Below are 22,264 nucleotides of genomic sequence, written 5' to 3'. Positions count from 1 at the left end.
CGTAACCGTTTTCTGTTGGAGACAAGAGACAAGATATGTTGTGTGAATCAGTATGTTCTTCTGTAATTTAATTAACCCACTGTCAAATACCTTGTTGTATTTATCTGTTATTCAGTCTTGAGTTATTTGATAAGTGAGTGCACTGTTTAGTAGAAAGCCGGGGCTTTTCCCCCCCTTTTTAAATAGCATTACCTTTCTGTTACTGCAATGCATGAGAAGTTCTTTCCCACAAGTCTTGCATAACTACTTCCTTGCCTCTTCTGGTTCTTGTGTGGTTCCCTTGCAAGAAATTCTTTTGAAGTATAAATGTTTTTAGTTAATTTGTTATATTGCAGAAACAGTGCTTGAAAACTTAGGTGACTTGGGGTTGTTTTTTTTTTTACCCAGTACAGTGGTAACAGGAAAATGTGTTATAGCCTAGTTCTCAGAGCAGCCATGCAGATGTTTATGGGTAGATTTGGTGCAGGTGATCAGTGTTTACCATTCTACTATTCTTGCCTGTGTTGTCAGGACCCCCCTTTCCAGAAACCTTCAGAGGTTATACATAGTGTTTTACAAGTGTGAAATTCTGCTGCTGCTGTTCTCAGTTTCCTCTGTACTTCTAGATCCCATTTCTTTATTCGTTTGTGTCATCAGGAAGGGCCCAGACACAGATTGTGTTGTTTTTGAAATACTCATATGTGGAAACTAATCTGTGAAAAAGCAAGTGACCCTTTTCCCCTTCCCACACTCCTGAAATCTTAATAATGTTGATACTGCTGTTTCTGAGCCTTGCAAGTGGTTTCAGCTTTGATATCCTGTCTGGAGAAGGAGAGATCAGCATTCCCTGCTGGAGCTTGTGTTTTGCCCTGGTCTGGCTGTCTGTCAGAGAGCAATCTGATAGCCCTGTCTGCCACTTGTTCCTCCTGGGAGGGCTGCCAGAAGGCAGGAAGTGTGGGGATCGGGACATTTTGAACAAGATGCTGCAGTTTTATCTTTCTTTCACTCAGTCTAATTATTTTTAAACATTTCCAAGCACCCTTTTTTACTGCCCACATTATTAACATGGTGTGACGTGTGTGGTTGAATGCACCCACTGTTTGTTTTGGTACATGCATTAACCAGGTAAAAGCAGTAACAATTAGTTCTACAGCAGTCTGTGTTCAGCACAGGAGCTGAGTAAATGTGAAACTCCAGACTCTGAGATAAGCTATTCTGCAGCAAAAAGCTGGCATTGTGTGGCTTGAAGCACTTAATTAAAATATTTCAATTAAAGCCTCCACTATTACAGCAAAACCAATTTATAATTAAACTAGAAATTTAATTTTCACGTAGCCTCCAGAGCTGCCAAGAGATTTCCCATACTGATAGGTGGAAAATTAAAACCTCAGGTTGAAACAATTAAATACTAATTCACATTATTTATTTATAAAATAATATCATAAGAATAAAATTAGTTTAAGAATTGTTTTGCTAATTTAAAGCTTGTGACTAGTGGTTCTAACCCCAGTGATCAGCATAACTGTATTCTGTGACTGACTTATTGAAAAAAGTCTCTCACCCCAGAGTATTCCCTCCATTGCTAAAACTGAGAAATGCTTGTCTCCTCTTTAATATCTCCCTCAGTGCAGAGGTGGGAAGCTATACTTGAGTTAATCTACTAATTGGATGGCAAATAAAAATGTGAACAGGAGTGTTACCCATACGAACAGGAAAACAATACAGTGTTTGCATGTCAGGAGAATTAAATATTTATGCTTTGTGCTTTTCTTCTGTGAAAACAATCCTATGAACTGAAGAGCAGAATGGTCCAAGTTTTCTGCTTTGCCTTGGCATGAATTTCTGAGTTTTTTGCAAATAGGCCAGATTTAAGGCACTTTTAATGTACATCTGTGTCCATAGTGGTTTAATTTTGCATTTGCAAGCATGCTGGGTCTGCATGCTGTAGACAGATCAGATACAGTGATATGTAAATACATACAGTACACACACTGAATTATTCTGAGAAGTTCAGAGCAGCATGCTTTTGAAATACCTTAAAGAGTTTATACTGTGACTGTGGGGATTTGATATTAGCAAATTTGAAGTTTGAAGTATGTAAGAATAAATTCTCCTTATGAAAAATAGGGATTTAATTAATCCAGCCAGATATTCCTGAGCTCTTACTGTATTCTTTGGTCACATTTTCACCGCTTAGGTAGAGAGAGAATACTGCTGAGCTGTATTGTGAAAATTACTGCATTTGCAGACAATTTTGTTTTGTTTTCTGTGTATTTAGAGGAATGGTGAAAGTGTTTTTTTATTGGTTTCCTTTCACTAGGATGTTTTTACTTTTGAATGCTGATAAAATACTTTATTTAAAATGTATATTTCAATTGATGTGTAAAAAATCTGATAGTTGTTTAAAAGAAAAGGAAAACACAAAAGGGTGTCCAAAGTACATAAAGACACTTGGTCTGCAGAGGTCCTTTTCTGCTGGCCCAGTGTAACCTCCAACCTCTCTGCAGCTGATGGAAGATGCAGGTTTCCATGAAGACCTTGGAGTGCCATCCAAAGCAGTGCTTGCTGCCTGGTGTGACTGTGAGGCAGCCTGAGTGTGGCTGGGTGTGAGCCAGGCCAGCCAGTGAAGCCAGGCTCTGTCCTGTGGTAGGAACCACGAGGAGGCTTGTGTGTATCCACCTTTGTCCTGATCTTCAAGCATTCCTGGGGAGGTGCCAAAGCCCAGAAGAAGGTCTCCAAGGTGTAGACAGAAGGTCCCTCGACCTGTGCTGTGGATCCTGAGCTCCTTGGCAGCTGGACATGGCTCAGGGTGCACTCTGAGGAGGCCAGGAGGAGCCTGTGCTCTGGGTACTGGCCTGATAAGAGATTCTGGCCCTGGTTTTAGGGCTATTCTTATCTTTTGACTGCAGTCCCATGTACAACACATGAGTGATTATCAGTTAGTACTTACACATCTACTTAGTCAGTGCTTGCCTTAGTGTTGCTGGGATATGCATTTAATGAAAAGAGAACAATGGAGATGGGCATTGAGGGGGAATTACTTTTAAATCATAGGGGAAGAGGACATTCAAAGAGTGTGTATCTGCTGATGCCTCTTAGGCTTCTGTGTGGGCAAAGAATGAATGCTGATCCCAGTTTTGGACTGGAAAGTCAATGTTGCCTAACAGCTGGAGTTCATTTGATATGGATTATAGGTATTTGTCTTAATAAGAGTAATTTCAGGGGCAAATCTAGAGATATGTGTCTTTTCTCTCAGTTCCGTTTGTGCTTTTTATAAATATCTGTAATGGTACTTTGCAGTTGTTCACCTTTTTTTATAGTTCTGTGACTGCTTTTGTTACTTCTTTTTACCATTTGGTCTCAGAAGTAAAAATGGGATGAATTTGCAAGGACCACAATGATATGATGTCCTTTTCCACCAAATAGAATATTTTAAATGCCCAGCTGGGCAATTGCAAACCACGGTTATTTCTGGAGAGTCGTGGTAGGAACTGGCTGATGGCTTAGAACAGAGCATATGGCAGTTTAGTGATTGGATTAGAGCCGTGATTTGGCTGTGTGAGACCCGCTACCAATTATAATCTTTTCCATAAAGATATCATTTCAGTTTCAAGGCATTGTGACACGCTGAAGTTTTCTCATTAGAGAGAGATGACTCTGTATTTCTCCATAATATGTTGGGATGGAAATGTCTATGTTAGTTACTCTGTGCTCCTGCAATTTACAGGTGGGTTACCTGATGAGGGTGGGAATGAGGTGTTTGCAAATAAAGGTTTATTTGTAGATTCTCAATTATAGTAATTAAAATAGCAAAGCCGTTTTCTCCTTTCTGTCAATGTTAATCAAGTGGGAAATAATTTAAGCCACTAGAGTTTTATTGGTAAAATAGAGATAGAATTTGACATAAGGCCATATAAAAACCACATGGGAGAAGATAATGTTTTGCTCTTGCTGCTGCCTCAAAATTCAGAATTATTCTAGTCAGGTCAGTGACATTCCTCAGTGATTTCCCCTTGCTTGAGTGTGCTGAGACTCCCAGTCAGCTTCCTTGGGGGCAACACACAATTCCTGACCTCTTAGTGTGGCACCACAGGAAATTCTAGTACTGCATACAAGTATAATTGTATAATAATTTCTGTTGGAAGGGACTTCTAGGGGTCGTGTCTGGTTTGGCCTTTTCTCAAAGCACAACCAGGCTGATCAGGGCCTGACCAGTTTTGTTCTGAGTTTCTCTGAAGATGAAAATTTCACAACCTCCACAGAAAACCTTCTCCATTGCTTTAGGGAAGCCTAAAAAAGAGCAACTGTATTTTTAGTGCTGAGACTGCAACTCCAATGTGATAAGAGGTATCAGTGGAGTATTGGATGTTAATGTCAACAGCTTCAAGATGAAGGTACATAAAGAAAACTTCTATAAGAACTCCATAGTTTTTTAAAAACATATTAGTGTTTTTTGTGATTGTGAAATACTGAAATTAAATAATTTGACACTTTCATATTTGATATATATCCTCCTGAAGAGGGGAAAAAAGGGAAAGGGAAAGGCATCTCCAGTATTTTAACTTTTCTTTCTATTTGAATGTATTATATAATGTCCAAAGTCTGCTATAATAGCCTCTGGGATGGGAAACATGAGATGCTGTTTCACACTAATTAAAAATGAACTCTTCAGTGCTATCTTTAGTTTTCAGTTTCTTCAAACGATTTATGTTCTGTTGATTGGGATGTTGTGTAACCAACACTCTGATATCCAGGATCATGGGGAGCCTGACATCTTAGATAACTGGGACAGCACAGGATACTGTGGGTAGTTACTATTAAACACTTGGGGAGAGCAGGATGGATTCACCCACCTGCAAATAACCACCCTGGGGATTAGTTCAAGCTCAGCAGTGGCCCTGCTGGAGCAGCACTGCTGGGCCTTGCATGCTGTTGCTGATCCTGATAGTTTGTGCCATGTTGCAGTTCTGTGTTTGGATAAAAAAAGCCCCCCAGGACTAGTGGTTATATTGGATGGCCTAATGCTATTTAGCATGCCACTGCAAGTCCAGGTCCTGGGAGTCAAGATCAGAGGCACCCAAACTAGGTCAGCATGGAGTTGTTTCAGGTCTGGAAGATTTAAGAGCTGAAGATATGTGCTGAAACAAATCAGTTCTGTACTTCTGCTAGACCTGAAATGGCTTTGCAAGCCATTTAACTACATTCCTGTGGTGCTACATCTAAGCTAATGAACCTCTCCAGAATTCATTGAACTTCCAGCCAATTTGGGATTATCTATACACATGGAGTGGTAATTTTATTTAATTAGTATAAATAAAGTCTCCTTCATTCAGATAAATGAATTTTTAACAGAGGCAAATCACCAAATTGGTTTCACTTATGATTAAATAATAATTTGCTAATACTCCAAGTATAAAGGTCAGTTATTGTAAAAGCTTGGTGTTAGTCTGTGGGAAGAGATGGAAAATAATGCATTATTGCTCCTTTGAAATCTTAATTCTGTGCAGTGTGAATTCTGATGTGTGCTTAGTTATTAACATGTCCCCAATGAGGTGCAGCTGTTGTCCATCAAATCTTGTTAGACTGACAGTCATGTGAAATCCTGTGATTCATTCCCAAATGCAGAATGTAGACCAATAGTGGAGGTACCAGACTCTGAAGTATCGAGTCTGTAAATAGAAATGTATGTACAGACCACTGGCCACTGGCATTTTCCCAATTGGAATTGTATTTTCATTTCAGCTAGGATTTGAATTACGGTACAAATGAGTTTTGAATATTGTAGTGTTGTTGTTACTAACACTGAGTTGTATTTGTTCTTTGCAAGCTGGAAAGAGTTCAGAAGTGTGTTTTGTTTGACTGAAACCACTGAAAGTTTTTGCTCGTGTCACATCAGTGACTTTAATCTGTACAAGTAGTCTTGTTATCATTCTGTAAAAAATATCTATACATACAATCAGAACTAAGTGGACAATGATAAATGTGATGAAGATGGCTCTTGTATGCTGTGAAAATTCTTGAGCAGAACTAGTTGTTAAATTAAAGCAGAATAAACTTGACTCTTTTGAAAATTCAGCTTTTGAATGTTTAATAGAGAAGTACTGAAAAGTTCTGCCTCAAAAGCTTACGTTCAGGCACTGCAAAGGATGAAGCAAATTGGAAAAAAGTAACAGTGGTGCAACAGCTTCAATTTGTTTTAAGCTTTAGTTCCATGCTGAGGCATGGACACAGCTGTTAAAAGTGGAGGCAAATAATATTTTAACCTCTAGACACTAAAAGCTCTTTAGTTCTAGTTCCATGAAGGAACACCTGTCAAAATAATCAAAAAGACAGATAGTTCTTAGACTTACGTTTAAAAAAAAGAAAGAAAGAAAAATAGCATTTCTCACATTGTTCCTTCTGCATTTTTTGTCTTTTGCCATATAAACCAATTTATTCCAGCATTCTCAGATGGAAGTTGTAATATTCTTTTCTATTGTGACCTTTTAAAATTCAATTTTATTATATTACTTCATGGCAGCTAGTTCTGAAGAAGATGTCAAAAGTGTTTTGCTTTTGAAAATTAGGCCAGTGAAATTCATTACAAGAGAAAAATACACTGAACCACATAGTACACTCAAAATCCCAGTCTGTTTGATACAAAACCCATATTTAAGAAAATGACCCTTGTGTTTAAGACACTGTTTAATGTGTAGACATAATTGCATACAAATGGTATTTCCATATCTCACGTTTACCATTACAGGGCCAACATTTTCAGTGATTTTTTTTTTAAATTGAGGTGGAGCATGCCTCCCTGTGTGTGTGGGAAGACTCACTGGCTTTTGCCAGCAGAAGCAGGTGGTGTTCTCCCACCAGCAATGAGTTTGTTTGGGATGAGTAGTGTAGTGATTAACCACCCCAGCAGCCTTCCTCTTCAAACGGGCTGAGAGCCACTTGGCTGTTCTCCAAAAGTCTCTCCTGATTCAGCACATCCTTGCAGCAGCCAGAAGCACCCCCTGCAGCAGTGAGTGCATGGCAGACCCTGCCTGTCCTGCTCTGGTGTCCCAGCATGGGACATCGTGGGCTGGCACTGTGTTCCCACCAGGGCATTGTGTGTTGAAATGCTCTGAAATGAAACCAGCTCCATTTATCAGAAATAATGCACTTTGGGCACATTTACATTGGACACTGCTCGCTTGGCTCTGTGTGTGCTGCTGTTACGAGGTTGCTCTGCATCAGCAGGGCAAGAGCTCAAGTATGTACCAGCCTGAATTTCCTGCTCTGCAGTCAGTGGGTTCTCTCTGGGAAAGAGACACGGGAGAGCTAGAAGAAAGACTGTGTGCGTGGCTGGGTGAGCTTGATTAAAAGTTGAAGACTTACACTAATGTCTCCCAAAGGTACCCTGATGATGTCACAAATCCTAGATTACAGTGAATTCTCACACTGACTGAGGACCTTATTAAACTTTAACAAGTGTTTGCTGCTAGTAGTCTTGTTCTTTTCTGTTTTTTCTTACTTGAATATATACTTAAAACCCAAGACTGAGTAAAGGAGGCCACAGCAAGTGAACAAAATAAATGCTCATTTAAGGCATGTTCAAGAAAGGAGTTGAAAGCTACACTGAGTGCCTTTCTAATGGAGAGCTGTTTATCATCCTCAGTTTTACTGAAGTATGATAAAGAGCCTCGTTCCAGCAATCAGTGTATCTGGAGTCAAGCCCAAGTTATCACCAGGGAAGCAAGAGTGATTTTTCACAACACTCAACATACTATTGGAAGATGCATCAATATGGTAATGAAGTAGGTGTAGCAATAGAGTCTCATCAAACTCCTATTTAATGTTTAATTCTGATTTCTCAAGTATGTGCTGGTGGGAAAATAGTGGCAAATTTATGCTGCCTTTTTACTGAGGTGTAATTTCATCTGCTGTGAAGATGGACTTCAGCAGGCTTGAGAGGCTGGCCTGTGCAATACTCATGAAGTTCAACAAAGCCAGCTGAAAGGTCCTGCATGTGGGTCAGGGCAATCCCAAGCACAAAATGCAGGCTAAACAGAGGATGGCTTGAGAGCAGCCCTGCCAAGAAGAACTTGGACGTGTTGGCTGGGGAGGAGCTGGACGTGTGCACTGTGCTCTCACAGCCCAGAATGCCAAACGTGTCCTGGGCTGCATCCAAAGCACCGTGGGCAGCAGGGGAAGGGAGTCTGTCCCTCTGCTCTGTTCACCTGAGTGCTGCATCCAGCTTTGGGCTCTCTGACATTAGAAGGGCATGGATCAGCTGGAGCAAGTCCAGAGCAGGGTGATGAAGCTGATCAGAGCACTGGAGCACCTCTCCCATGACAGGCTGAGAAAGCTGGGGCTGTTCAGCCTGAAGAAGAGAAGGCTCTGGGGATGCCTTGCAGCAGCCTTCCAGTACTTGAAGAAGGCTTAGAGGAAAGCTGGAGAGGAACATTTTATGGGGGTTTTTAGTGGTAGAACAAGGGCTATAAATGGCTTTAACCTGAAAGAGGTTAGATTACATGTTAGGAAGAAATTCTTTACTATGAAGGTGGTGAGACACTGGGACAGGTTGCCCAGAGAAATAGATGCCCCATCCCTGGAAGTGTTCAAGGCCAGGCTGGATGGGACTCTGAGCAACCTGTCTAGTGAAAGATATTCCTGCCATGACAGGAAAGTTGAAACTAGATGGCTTTTAAAGGTCCTTCCAAGCCAAACTGTTTTATGATTCTGTCTTTCCTTGCAATATAATTCTTACCTGTTTACATTTTCTTCTCTAAGTGCCTTTGAATTTCAGCCCCCACAAAATCCTTATTTAGTTGTTTTTCTCTCTCTTTTTCTAAGCTAGAGCTGTACATTAGAAAGGATATATTTTCTGATTTTTGAATGCTCTATTTATGTACTATAAATGTGACATATTCATTTTGAATCTGCTAAAACTGGATGTGAAAAGTTGAGATTTAAAAGGTTTGCATTAACAGTAGAGAGTCAAATTCTGTATTGATGTGAAGGAAGTTAAGTTATCTGCTAATTTGATTGGCATAATATTACAGCTTCCATATGCTCTGTGCTTATGAAGCTCCCAGCATTAGTGTATTGCTTTAAAGAAGTTTTCTGCTTCCCAAGGATGACTCCAGGGAATGCTGTATTTTCATTATTTGAGCAGCAGTTTTGCTTGCAAAGTTGACAAATTGCCTTGTGCGATATAGAGTGTAAGGAGCTTGTTTACACAGGCTGTCTGGAAAGCAAAAACAGTGTTTTGCACAGAACCCCCAGGTAGTGCAGACATCAGGGAGATCCATGTGCCACCTTCTTCCTGAGCTTTGTGTTTCTGCAGCCTTGTAATATCAGATTTTGTACATCAAAGTCTTTTCAGAATGATCCACTAAGTAAAAAGTTAGACTTCCATCTTCACTAATGGGCTTGACACATAATTTGGAATTCTATTCTTAAATAACAGTTTGCCTTCTTTAAGAAGGAAAATAATTTTTTTAACAATTAGTGATATTTTGTTTTACAGAATTATAAGATAATGTTAAGGTTTTCTTCAGCTTTCAGATGGCAGGCAGGGGGCAATCACAGCTAAAGAAGAAATGGTGTGTTTAGAAGTCTGGTGTCTGACCTCTTGAAATGGGTAATAGGATCAGAAGGCAAAGACCAACTAAAATGGATTTATCACATCCAGTTTTGAGCCTGGCATTAACATGCCGTGTATTTGAAACGACAACTTTTATGATAAAATAATCTTCTTGAAAGCATTTTTAACAGCATGCTGTTTTAGAATTGCTGGAATGGGAATAGTTTTCTTTTTCATTTCTACTTAGTAGCAAAATAGATCAAGTCTTGATTTCAATGTGTTTCCCCAGGTATATCTTGAAAGACTCTTAACTTATGCAGAGATAGATATTTGTCCAGCAAACTGGAAGCGAATAGTACTGGGGGCAATTCTGCTGGCATCCAAAGTTTGGGACGACCAGGCAGTGTGGAACGTGGATTACTGCCAGATCCTGAAGGATATCACAGTCGAAGACATGTGAGTGAAGTTTGTTTATCTTTGTCAATGAATGCCAACATCTGTCTCTGCGAGGGTGACGGGAAGTTCTTTCATAAATTGTATGAAGTTTGTATATTTGTGTTGTATCTAAACATGGTGAATGCTGATAGATGGCATGAGGTCAGCTTGACAGCTGCTTACATAGAAGACATGAATTATTTTTGTTTTCTGGTTGAAGTGTATTTTACCACTGGATATTCATGCACAATAATGAAAACAGATCGACAGAATATTTAAATGTATGGTTTGATAAAATGCCCCACATCCAGTGACCCTGCATGTGTTCACTTTCAGCATCATTTACTGTCATGCTAATTCTTCATGCAGAGAATGGATATGTAAGGTAGGAAAGGAAGTTATCTTAATGACCCTTAGATGATCACCCAGTTATTTATTGCCATTATTTTAAATTGATGCTTTTGGGTTTTGACATTTTTTACGGTATCCTGCTGAATTAGTTTTCAAGATGTTAAAAATCCAGACAGAATGAGGTTTCCAAGACAAAAGAAGGAGGTAAGATGGACAAGAACCAAAATTGGACCCTTCACATTTCTGTGTGCAATATTATTCCATGCAGAATAATTTGCTAATGGTTTCTTAACTGATTGAGTGGAACCTAAGTGATTTTACAAAGTTACTTTTTCCCTTGATCCTTTTCTCATGCTTTTTGAGTATTCAGTAGCACTGGGGGTCTCCCTCCACTCACTTCTCTTCCAAGGCAAATCTGGGTGCTTTTAAAGTGTACCTGAAGCTGGGACATGAGCTGCAGTGTTGAACAGCTTGAAGCAGAGTCACAGGTTTGACTGTGCCATATGACAGTACTAATGAGGAATGGTTATAAATGTGAGCTTTGGAATTGATAATTCTCAGGGCTTTCCTTGAAGGCGGTGTGAAAGGAAACAAAAAAAGAAGTTATTGTTTCTGACAAACACATGTGATGGTGCTACTGTTAGAAGCTGCACTTGAGCTATATAGCACCAGTACTCACATGGCAGACCTGTGCTCACATCAGCCCTTTTCTGCACTGCAAATTCCCCAAGCTAAACTGTGATGAGTCCTTGTCCTCAAGCATTTTTAGCTTCTGACCATTTTCTTGAAAGATTTTAGGGTTCTCACAAACTGGAAACCCAGAAGCCTCTGGGGAGCCCGAGTTCTCTATATGTACTTGGTTATCTTCATGGGCTTTGTGTTTAGGGCTCTGTGTGAATCCCCCTGCAAAGATTCTGGTGCTTATATTCCTGCTGTCAGCTTTTCCAAATTTTGTTTTCCTCCTATCTGCAATGAATTTTTTTATGTATTTTTTTTTCTTTCTTATTTTTCAGCTGAGACAGTCTCTGGCTCTAAGCAAAACAGGGCCTTTCATTGTATTGTATTAGTAAGGCAGAAGAAGATCTCTAGGTCAAAGTCTTCAATTTGTGTGAATCATTCAGCATAAGTGTATCTTGCAAAACATCAAGCAGACCTTTCAGGGTTTTATAAGTCAGCATCAGTGCAGTGAACTGTGCCTAAAAGTGAGTGGAGAACTTGGGAGTACTGAAGTGCAGTGGGTATCTGTAGTCATGTATGTGGCATTACATTGAATTTCTGAGGAGTGGCCCAGGAAAGCGCAAGGTAAAGCAGTCTGAGGGAGATGTATGGAGCAAGAAGGGTATGGTGGTTAGTTAAATTACTTAAGTTCAGTAAGAAATACTTGTGTGTTTTTGTCCTTTCTGATCTGCAGCTAGTCTACTGATCCAACTATGAGATCTTGGAAACAGGGGATAATAAGAAACTGAGGCTGTGTATTTGAGATTTTTGAGGGTACTCTTCAAGTGGTACAGCCAATGTCTTCTGCCAGTAAAATAGGCTTTACGTTATCAATAGATATAGAACTTTAGGCTTAGCTTGCAGAATGTACAATCTTGGCAGTATAAAAGGACAGGTAAATGCAATATTTTGTTTTTATTTACAGACATTTTTTACTTGGATTTTTAAGTTGGAATCTTCAACAATGTGAATTTAAGCCAAAGACTCCATATCCAGCTTTTAGTTAGTCTTTTAATATTAATTAGTATTTATCATTATATAAATGTAGAATTTTGGCACAGAGAGTGAGGATAAGGAAGGACAATGCTTATGATGCAAGAATTATGTAAGGGTAAAGAGTGAGAAGGAGAAAAATAATTCAGTGTTAAAAAAAATTACTGCACCAGTACTTTTTATCTTCAGATCCTTCCTCTTCTACTGCCAACTGTGCAACTTCTATTTCATATTCCTTGCACATTTGCACAGTAGTCAAAATGTAACTTAGAGACAATATAGTCATCATTAAATGCCCACTGGTAGCACAGCAGTGCAGTCTTTGGGCTCTTCAGCAAACATTGGTGGCTTTCACTGCACATTTATTTATTTATCATATCTTGAAATCATTGTTTTGAATGTAATATGCATAAGTATTAAGTAGGATATCTGAACAATTTATTAAAATTTCCAGTCCTTAATTTGATTAGTTGGCTTATTTTTCAATGTACTGTTTAATGTATTGGTGTAGTTAATAATGGATTTGTATGCCAAAGCTTTAGAGGGTGGGAGCTCAAACAGGAGCTCTGTTTCTATCAGGTATTTTGACAAACATGTTTCCTTTAAATGCTGGAAAACACATGATCACCACTGTGAATTTTGGTTGCACATCTAAAGGAAAAATTGCTTTATTCTGTTCATAAAGCGAGTATTATGAAAAATTCAGGTTTCCCATGACTAAATCTAAACAATTGATTATGAAGAGCTGCAGGGGGTAAATATGTTCTTCAGTAATTTATGTGTTAGAGTAATTTGCAGCATTTATGAGAGGAGCCTGACAAATTTAGGGCGGGGGTGTGTGTGTGTGTGTGTGTGTGTTGTGGCATAGCTGTGTATGCAGACCCACCTAGTGGAGGTAAAGTAGAAACTACGCGAATTTTTTTTTCCCTGCTAGGTTTTCTTTCCAAAATTGTGTTAGCTAAACTGATAAAGGTGCCCTTTCACTAGCAAAACTTTGTTTGTCTGGGTTTGATTGACATTGCAGTAGCAGCTGCAAGGTGCAGCATCTCTCATATTCCTCACTGGTGTGAGTACACTGATAGAACTTGGTAGAGAAGGTCAAACTTAGGCTGGGATAATTGCATATGGCGAGAATAAAAAATGAACTTGGTTTATACCATTTGCAATTTAAAGTAAAATTGCATTCAGAATGCACAGTCTGAAATATGTTTCCATGTTTATCTTCTTTCCACAGGAATGAGCTGGAACGCCAGTTTCTTGAGCTGTTACAGTTCAATATTAATGTTCCCTCCAGTGTTTATGCCAAGTATTATTTTGATTTGCGTTCCCTGGCAGAAGCAAATAACCTGAGTTTTCCCTTAGAGCCCCTCAGCAGGGACAGGGCATATAAACTTGAGGTAAGACTTTTTAGATTGCTCAGTGTTAAATGTATAGGGGGATTGGGAATTTCTGTGCTGTTTCTCCCTTCTTCTATCTCTTCCCAGATACTCCCATGAGATATTAGAATATCATAAGCCAGATTTTCATAATGGTTTTGTTTATGCTTTGAGTATTCATGGCTGTGGGGACAGCTTTTAGACACAGTTTTCTTCGTACCTTACCTTGCTTTCCATTTCTTTTCAGTTGCAGTTGTCTATATTAGCCTTATGAAAGTACCCACAAGTTTTATAATTATTCTATTCACAGTCTAGTGTTGTTTGTTCCTTTGGTTTCTTAAAACTGATTATCCACCTTAAATGACAGAATATTAACAAATATTGCTGAAAATAGCTGTTCCATGTTCTTTTTCTGCAAGTGCTCAGTTTCATGTGAGTCCAAGTTTGTTATCTCCCATGATGTTTTTCTCAGTAAAGAGAGAACAGAAATGAGCACACGCCTTCAGTGAATAAGTCATGAATGCCTATGAGATGTGGATCTACCATACACCAGAAGCACTGTTGGATGGTCTGGACCTGTGAAATGCTGGGCACTGTGAACACCACAGACACAGGAGGAATTTAAATTATCAGCTAATTGGGGGCCCTTTGCAAGACTGCAACATATTTTTTCCTCTTTTTTTGGATATGTTTTTCAAATATGGGCATTATTGCACTGGGTGTGAATTTTGTTACTAATTTTGAAAATTTTCATTAGATTCTGGCTGCTTTTAACAGTACACATCTTTAATTACATAACATCTTTGCACTGGAGGTTGCTTGCCTGTGGGTTAGACCGAGCTTTGCATGCTCTGAAATTCCTAGTGCTCCTGTGGAACAGTCAGGCAGTCCTATGCACGTTTTTGTGGGGGGAAATGGTGCGTGGGAAGGTTAATTGACTTGTTTGTGACTCTAATGGGAGCTAAAAGTGGTGGAGAAAGAATCAAAGAAAATTTCACTTAAGTTTTATTTCCAATTCTTTCTAAATATTCTTCCTAAATTGCACAGGTTGCTCCAATAACAATGTCATTCTCTGTATGGAGTGTGATCTAAATTTGCATCAGATTTTGTTTCTATCAAAGAGAATATTGAAAAAATTCATTTGGATTATAATCTTACTTGAAAAGAGGTGCTTTACTGAGTTATGGGAGTCTTGGTAGTAAATGCTATTACATATATCAAAAATAATTACTTTTTGATTTAGCCCACAGTTTCTTAAAACTGTCCACCTATATCACACACAATGTATAACAGCATGTTACAAATGAATGTAACAATGATAGCTCCTAAAACCTTAGAAGAAAAGAAAAATGGGAAATGACAGTAAATAGCCAGAGAATACTGGTAATTCTTCTGTACTAGCTAAAGAAAGGGCATATTTAAAAAGAACTAATGGAATATTTTTTCAATAAATGTGTATTATTAAAAGTTTCCCCACTGGGCATGCTTTGAGCTGCCAGCAGAAGTTGGCTGTAAATAACCCTGCTAGCCAGGGGATGTCTTCAGGGTAGAGGAGGAGTATCTGCTGTGAACCAGCTTGGTCTGCCACCTCCTTGCCTCTCTGTTCTGTGGCCAGAAGGAAGGGAACTGCCTTGTTCCCTGGCAGTACATGGTTGTCATTCGTGTGCCCTTGAAACTACTTGACAGCATAATTTATAGCCCAGTTCCTGAGCACAGTTAAGCATTTCACTTGCCAAGAGTCATCAAAATGCATTTGCAGCACTTCTGTTGTCTCTGGTGTGCTGTTCAGACCAGAGTTCTCTGTTTTAAAACAGTTGCCTGGATTGTCAAGTGGAGTAGATGTAGTACCACACAGGCTGTGATATTTTTGATACCGAGAGAAGAGCTGCAGTCTGTGATGAAAGACAACAGCCTCACAGCAAGTGTATCCATGCAGTGGAAGGATTTGCCTTGTGTGATAAACTAAAGAGACCTTGCTCAGTCCTAAGATTAAAGCAACTGGCATTTGAGATCACAAAAGGTGTTGCCTAGAGAAATAGCTGTATTATATTTTTGCTATTTTTGCATTTTAAATCTATTTTTTTATATCTAAAGCAGAAGCAGTAGATCTGACATGGCAGATTCTGCATTGTGATTTCTGCAAACATCGTGAAGTTGGCATACCCATGATGATGAAAAAACGCCCTAAAAAGACCTAAAAGGATGAGGCTAGTAAGAAATGTACCTCATCACAGGGAAATGCTGGACAAGATCCATCAGCTGAGAGGTGTTACGAGAGATTGCAGTACTTGTTAAACATTACATCACTTTCTCAAGCATCTGCAGTGGATGTTTCTTCTTATTTAATGTTCTCAGAATTGACACTTAAAAAGCAGCTTTGTCTTTTAAATGACAAAATGAAAGTAATTTTTTTTTGTTTTACCTTTTAATTATCTGTGGACTGAAGTGTTCTGGATTTGTTATACCAGTCCACCTAGTAGCCAGAAACCATTTTTATGAACCCTCTTGGGTTTTTTCTCCTGTTCCATGGAATTAGGCAGGTCAAAAATGGCAAATAAACTTTCATTAGCTCATCCACTCTGTCCACCTGCCAATGCTGTTTGTTCCAAACAGCATATGTTATAGTGTGTTGTTCTTCCTTTTAATTATGTCAAATGTCAAGGCTTCCTTTGCTTTTCCTGAGACCTCTTTTCTGATATGGGAGAATTTTTTTCTGCCAAGAAGGTTGTTGGGTGTCCAGCCTTAATCCACTCTTTTGTCATTTCCTACTCTTGCACCTGGTTTTTCTCCCGTGTACTGAGCTAAACATGAGTCAGATTCTCCTCTTTCGGTTAAGTAGACAAAAATGTGTCTGTCCTGTGATCTTAGCACTGTTCCAAGGTTAGATTTTCTGAGAGCATTCATTAGTGCACTCCCAGTTTAACTAATGTTGTCTTAGATCTTTATTGTTAGGATGGTTCTTGAGCACGTAGTTCAAACCCTTTGAAATGTGTGCTGTTTTCTTGACAAAGAGATAGAGTCCCACAGATCAAACAGACAAAACCAGCAGAAAAATATGTAAGTTACAAGCAGAGAAGTGTCTTTATATTTCTTCAGCTCTCCAGTGTCACAATGACTTGATTGCATTTCTGTGTGTTTGTATGTTCACAACCCTCAAAGCCAGGAGGAAAAGGAAGAGCAAAACAGGGCAAAACTCACCTTTTTGGGTCTTAGGAGTAACCATTTGTGCTTTTCTCATGCTTTATAAATTAAGGTGAACTACCTGCTCTTCTTCCCTGCTCAGTTTCCTCTGGTTTGTCAGTTTTTGGAGGGTGTGCAGGACTCACAGTCTGTGCCTTTGTGCATTCCTGAGCCCATAACCATCCGTGCTGCTTTCCTGCCCTGCACAAATGTGCATGCAGCCAAAATTTTTACTGCTCCTACTATAACTACTGCTACTACTGCTGCTGCTACTGCCATTCTCCAGCCTTCTTTCTCCTTACTTGTCCTCTCTTCCAGTGATGGAATCTCTAGAAGAGTTCTGTAACTCAGCAGGGAGACTGACATTAGTTCTGTATGCATGGATATAATGGAAGAATATATATGTGCATGCATTCTGGCTGAATACATACATTACAGCCAAGTCCAGCAAAATTTCACATGATGAATTAGTGTTGCTGGTTTTTAAGAATGTTTTGAATTGAGATGAGAAATGGTCCCTTGCAACTGTCAAAAATTGGTTTCTTTTTCAAGCAATAAAAGCAACAGAATTATCAGATGATAGGTGATTATAGCTATTTTGGTTTATTTTAACTGAAGGACAATAATAAATATTTACCATTTTCTGCGTTTTTTGTTTCCCCATATGTTATACTAAACTTGACTAACTACCTTGCCAAGTATGCTCCAAATATTGATTTTATAACTTACTTGCAGATGAAGAGGCATCTTTAGATACTGAGCTGCTTTAAATGGCAGTGTGTTTCTTATCCATATGATTCATCAGCATAGCCTAGAGATGCCAAATATTAAGTGCCACTTCCAAGCAACATTTCATTTTGTCTGACCAAGTGCCAGAACAGAAATTTTCCTGTGTCACACAGGCAATTTTGAAGTGATTACCTTCTCTGACTTTTTGATGCCTAAGGTAATAGTCTGATTTGGCAGCTGAAAGAAGCTGAGCTCCACCTAAGTACACCCCTTTGTCATGTCATGCCTTGGCACATTATTTCATGGATAAACATTTTTAACCCATTGAATTTTAAACCTGACTGAATTGCATAAACTCTCTTAGTCCATCACATTCCTGGTTGAATTAAATAAGATTTTATTAAGCAGTTTTAAGTGAATGAAGTTACGGTCTAAGAAGCAATATGAATACCTTTGTTATTTTGTTCTGTTCTCTTCATGTGCACCACAAAGGAAAACTGAGTGTAGTCTTAACAAAAAGGTAGTGTTCAACTAAAAAGTAGCAACTGTTCTCTTGGTGGTGGTAGGTTTTATGTTGTTCTGGGTTTGAGTTTGTTTTGTTTTCTTTTGTTTTCTAATTTAATGATGTTTTGTGGCATTAGGTGAACGTGCTCTCAGGTGTATGAGTTGTGTGCTTCTGCCATACCTGCCCCTGGTCTTTGCAGGACTACTCAAATTAAAGGACTCTTCACTGCTGTAACTTGCTGTGCTATAGAAGTAAAGATCAAGACAGAAAATAGTGATCCATGGAGTCAGGATGTTTAATTATTTGTAATGCCTTGTGTTATAATCAAACACTTCTACTGGGTTTGTTTGTGCAGTGCTCTTTATTAAACATCTTATCTTAAGGCACAACTTGAAAGCATTCCTGAGTAAATAAAAAATGCTGCTTTAGTTTGTCGTATTTTTGAATTTGACCTTGAGTACTCCTTGCAGTGAGCTTTCTGTGCAGCTCTGCAGTTTGATTGCCAGAGTTAACATCTCTACTGATGCCAGCCACAGCTTGTTCCAGCCATATGAACTCTAATATACAGGCTATTTTAGGGAACAGTAAATTCATGCATGTGAGGTCCATATAATAAATGCTATTTTTAAACTTGGCTAAAAACAGTAGAAGAAACATCAAACATTAACTCCAGTATAGTATAAAAGGAGTTGACACTTCAAAAATGTTTGTCTCTCTCTTCAAAAGGTTTAAAAATGACTATGTATTTATAATGTGAATTAAATTATTCTGAATATGAGTTTCATTTCCCTATATATATGGAAGTATATAAGATAGCCTGGTCATAGAAATTATCATCTGCTTCTGAAAGGTGAATTAACATCAGCTCAGGAGCCAAAGCAGGATGAGTGTTCTGCAAGACCATTTCTCAACAGAAAAAAATATAATTACTAGAAGATTTTTAGGAAATAAAAAAATTAAGAGCCATCTGATTTTTAAATTCTCCAAATACACTTACAGTTTCTATGGTTGTTTTATTAACTTTTCACCTATGAAGGATGATACACCAGTTACCCTGTAAAAATGGATAAGCACTGTCAGCTCCCTCAGTGAGGTTTGTGATGGTTCATCTGCAAAGACAAGGCTTGGGGTATGCTGAGTCCTTCTGAAGCTGCCTTGTGGGGCAGTGCAAGCCTTCCTTCCAAGATCAATGAAATGAAAACTAGGATTTGAGGAGAATGTCTTCATGTGTTTTGCTTAATGAAGTGACTTTTGTAATTTCACCTGTATGTAGAAATCTGCATTTAGTCTTGCTTTACCTGGACAGCTGTGGGCAATGCCACTGAGGGGTTTTCACCTTTTCTCTTGCAGGCCATTTCTCGCCTGTGTGAAGATAAGTACAAGGACTTCAGGAAAGCTGCGAAGAAGCGGTCGGTCAGTGCTGACAATCTGACTGTGGTTAGATGGTCCCCTGCAATTATCTCCTAACAGGAGACTGGAATATTCCTATGGACGTACTGTTTCATCCATCCATTTTTTTCAGAGTGGGCTGGGGGCGGGGGGATAAAGAAAAAAAGACTTTTGATTTTTTTATTTTTAAATCTGTCAAGCTGCCTTTACAGTGCCTCCCCATTGTGTAGCACACGAGTGAAATACCTAATGGAAGGAGAAATGGAGAAATTGGTGTTCGGGAGAGAAGATCGGCAACAATTATTTTCTCACTTCCACTAACAGCTTTACACTTCTATGAGGAAACAGCAAATCAGGTGCTTGGAAGAAGAAACAAAAAAATGAAGTAGAGGCAGAAAAATATTTAAGAACTCTGCCATTTTCTATTGTACTCATGAAGGGAAATGGCAGCATGAAAAAAACGTGTAGTCAGATGACTGTGCGCTAGAGGAATGACATTGGGAGAGTTCCATCTTAAAGGTTTCTCTTAATATCTTTTTTTGTTGATGTTGTTGTTGTTGTTTTGCATTCCTCATTGCTGCTTCCCAGGATAAATTCTTCCCCTTGCACAGCAGGAAATACAAAGTCTGTATTTACAGTAGCACAAGCCCCTGAATAAATAGTGTTGGGTTTTTTCACTGCACTTTTCTCTGTAACCTGTCTTATTAGCATTATTCTTCTTAATTATTATGCATATGTTACATTTCTTGTATGCCTTTTATTGTATTTCAAAAGAGAGAACTTGACCATAGTGCTGAACCAAAAGTGTGTACAGGGATCAGAAGATCTTCGTAATTTCATGATGTGTTTTATTTATAGTATACTTGGGTGCGTGTGCCTTCCTGAGTTCTTGGAATCATTTATTTTTCCATAATATAAAGATACAGTTGTTAAAGTCTTGAGATGATGATGATAAGACTTGGGCCAAATCTCTGAAATTTGCAACAGATCTTGTGATCCTTTTTGCAGATTTTCATAACATTAGAAGTTTAGCAGAATTCATCCATTTTGAAGGAGATTTTTTTTTTATGGCCTGACAAGTTCATTCCTTCACCTCCAGGTCCATTGTTGCAAGCAATATTCTCAATTTTTATATGTTTACCTTAAATCAAAGTGAGTCTGTTTGTATAAAATAAAAAATAATAAAAAAAATTGTTCCAATGAGAAGGCCTGTAGAAGAGCAGAATGGAAATCTTAATAAGGTATCTGTCACAAGGAGATTTGATTTGGAAGTTAAAATACAAACCCTCATGTTTTTCAGTGTAGGTGCTTATAGAAATTAAAAGTAACTGAACTGTGAATATGATTTCCAACTCGGATTATTAAACTCCTCTGTTGTTATTATTATTATTTCACTCTTACTGTGGCTGTTCCCCCTTGGCAATTGTAAGAACCTTTTATACAAAATAACCTCTCAGTATAAACATATTTGCTTCATAACACCGCAGAGTGATTTCCCCCCCACCCCGTTTTTGTTTTTTTGCACAGTTTAGGAAGATACAGCTGAAAGCTCTCAGTTCCCTGAAATCTGTCCTTGTGACTGTCACTGAAGGGAATGGCAGCAGATGTCCCCGATTCGTGCACTACTGTTGTAACCCACAAAGATTCCGTGTTTGTTTTGTTAAGCCCTATGGGCTTGTGGCTACCTGGGGGCCAGAGCTGCACTCCTGACTCCCAGGGCCATGCTGGTCCAGGGCCTCCAGCAGGGAGGCACCCACAGGATGGAGGCAGTGAAACCAAGCAGTTTCCTGTTAGCTTCCCAGTGTGATTTGTTTTTTTTTTGAGACATGAAGGCTTTGTCCATAAATTCTCCTGATGTTCTTTGGGCCTTTAAAATAATCTAATTCTCATCACTTCTTGTTGTGCCAATGCATCAGAACTGTGAGTATCCAAGTCCATTTTTCCCTTGAACATGGAATGTAAGGCAAGTGTTTATAACAAATTACAGCATTTGAAACCTCTTTACAGATAGTATCAAAAGGAACATTTTCAGAGCATTTGAAAGTCATCCTTTATAAGCATAAATTTAGGCTTTAAAATATGTAAAATATTTTGATTTATCAACACTTTGCTAAACTATTTTCCATTTAACTTGATATCAGGAATATTGGTTTTATCCATTTCTGGGTGATAGAGATATGAACTTTGGATTATGTAAAGATATCAATGCATCTACTATAATTTTTGTGAAGTTTATTAAACTACTTTAAAGATTGTATAGTCTATTTATTGTATGTATGTACATACAGTCTGATACTTTAAAAAGTGGATTCCGTAAAACCTGGCTCAGTCTTGTTTAGACTATTGAATATCGTTTTAGCCTTGTGCACTGGACTCTACCTCTGTATAGGAGAATTTTCCATATTCTTAATTAGTACTGATTCTGTGATTAACTTGGTTATGTTTCTTGCACTAAGAATTAAAAAAAATCTGCTGTAAGTGTGGATTTTTTCTTTAGTTTTACCATATGAATCCTCTACATTGAGATGGATGTTTCTTTCCCTCATGGTTATAGAATAATTCTTTGCTTTTTCTTCTGGTTTGTTCCAGGGTTGCCAAAAAATACAGTACCTGTCAGTAAATCTGAAAAGTGTCTTTTGTTTGCAAGGTATTCTATACCAGGTAATTAAAAACAAATTATTATTTAGGCTTATGTTGTGTTTAGTGTAGTTTTTTCAGCATTACTGTATGGAAAATACCATTGCAAAGTTAGAGAATCACCGGAGATGTAAGAAGGGAGGAGAACCATATAACATTTTAATTAACAGCACAAAGACATTGTATTTTGCTGTAAATGTTTTCTGGATTAAGGTTTTCATTATTGCTTTGGTCACCGGCTCAGAACTGAAAAGGTGTAGGAGATATAATAAACCTGTCCCTTCAAGTATCATTGTCTTAATGAATTATTTTTATTTGTTGAGCCAGTGGGCCACTTGTTTGGTCATTTACGTGTTGGTAATTGGATCAACGTTTAAAAAAGGCATCTTTTGAGGGTTTTAATCATTCATCCATATTCAG

General features: G+C 38.5%; 1 protein-coding gene across 5 annotated transcripts in view; it reads left to right on the top strand.

The window, feature by feature from the left end:
• The window catches only part of CCNY (cyclin Y), a 119,089-nt gene extending 96,956 nt beyond the window's left edge, over window positions 1-22,133 (top strand). For all 5 annotated transcript variants that reach the window (XM_064393825.1, XM_064394163.1, XM_064393990.1 and 2 more), the window contains 3 exons: window positions 9,822-9,988; window positions 13,263-13,425; window positions 19,169-22,133. In XM_064393825.1, the coding sequence (XP_064249895.1) occupies window positions 9,822-9,988; window positions 13,263-13,425; window positions 19,169-19,285 (447 nt within the window). In that variant the 3' untranslated portion in view covers window positions 19,286-22,133. The remainder of the gene's footprint in view (window positions 1-9,821; window positions 9,989-13,262; window positions 13,426-19,168) is intronic.
• The last annotated feature ends 131 nt before the right edge of the window (window positions 22,134-22,264 follow it).

This window comes from Passer domesticus, chromosome 1 (genome assembly GCF_036417665.1).
Source record: "Passer domesticus isolate bPasDom1 chromosome 1, bPasDom1.hap1, whole genome shotgun sequence".
Taxonomy (NCBI): Eukaryota; Metazoa; Chordata; class Aves; order Passeriformes; family Passeridae; genus Passer; species Passer domesticus.
Note: the sequence above shows the minus strand (reverse complement) of the source record. Positions and strands in the feature narration are given on the sequence as shown.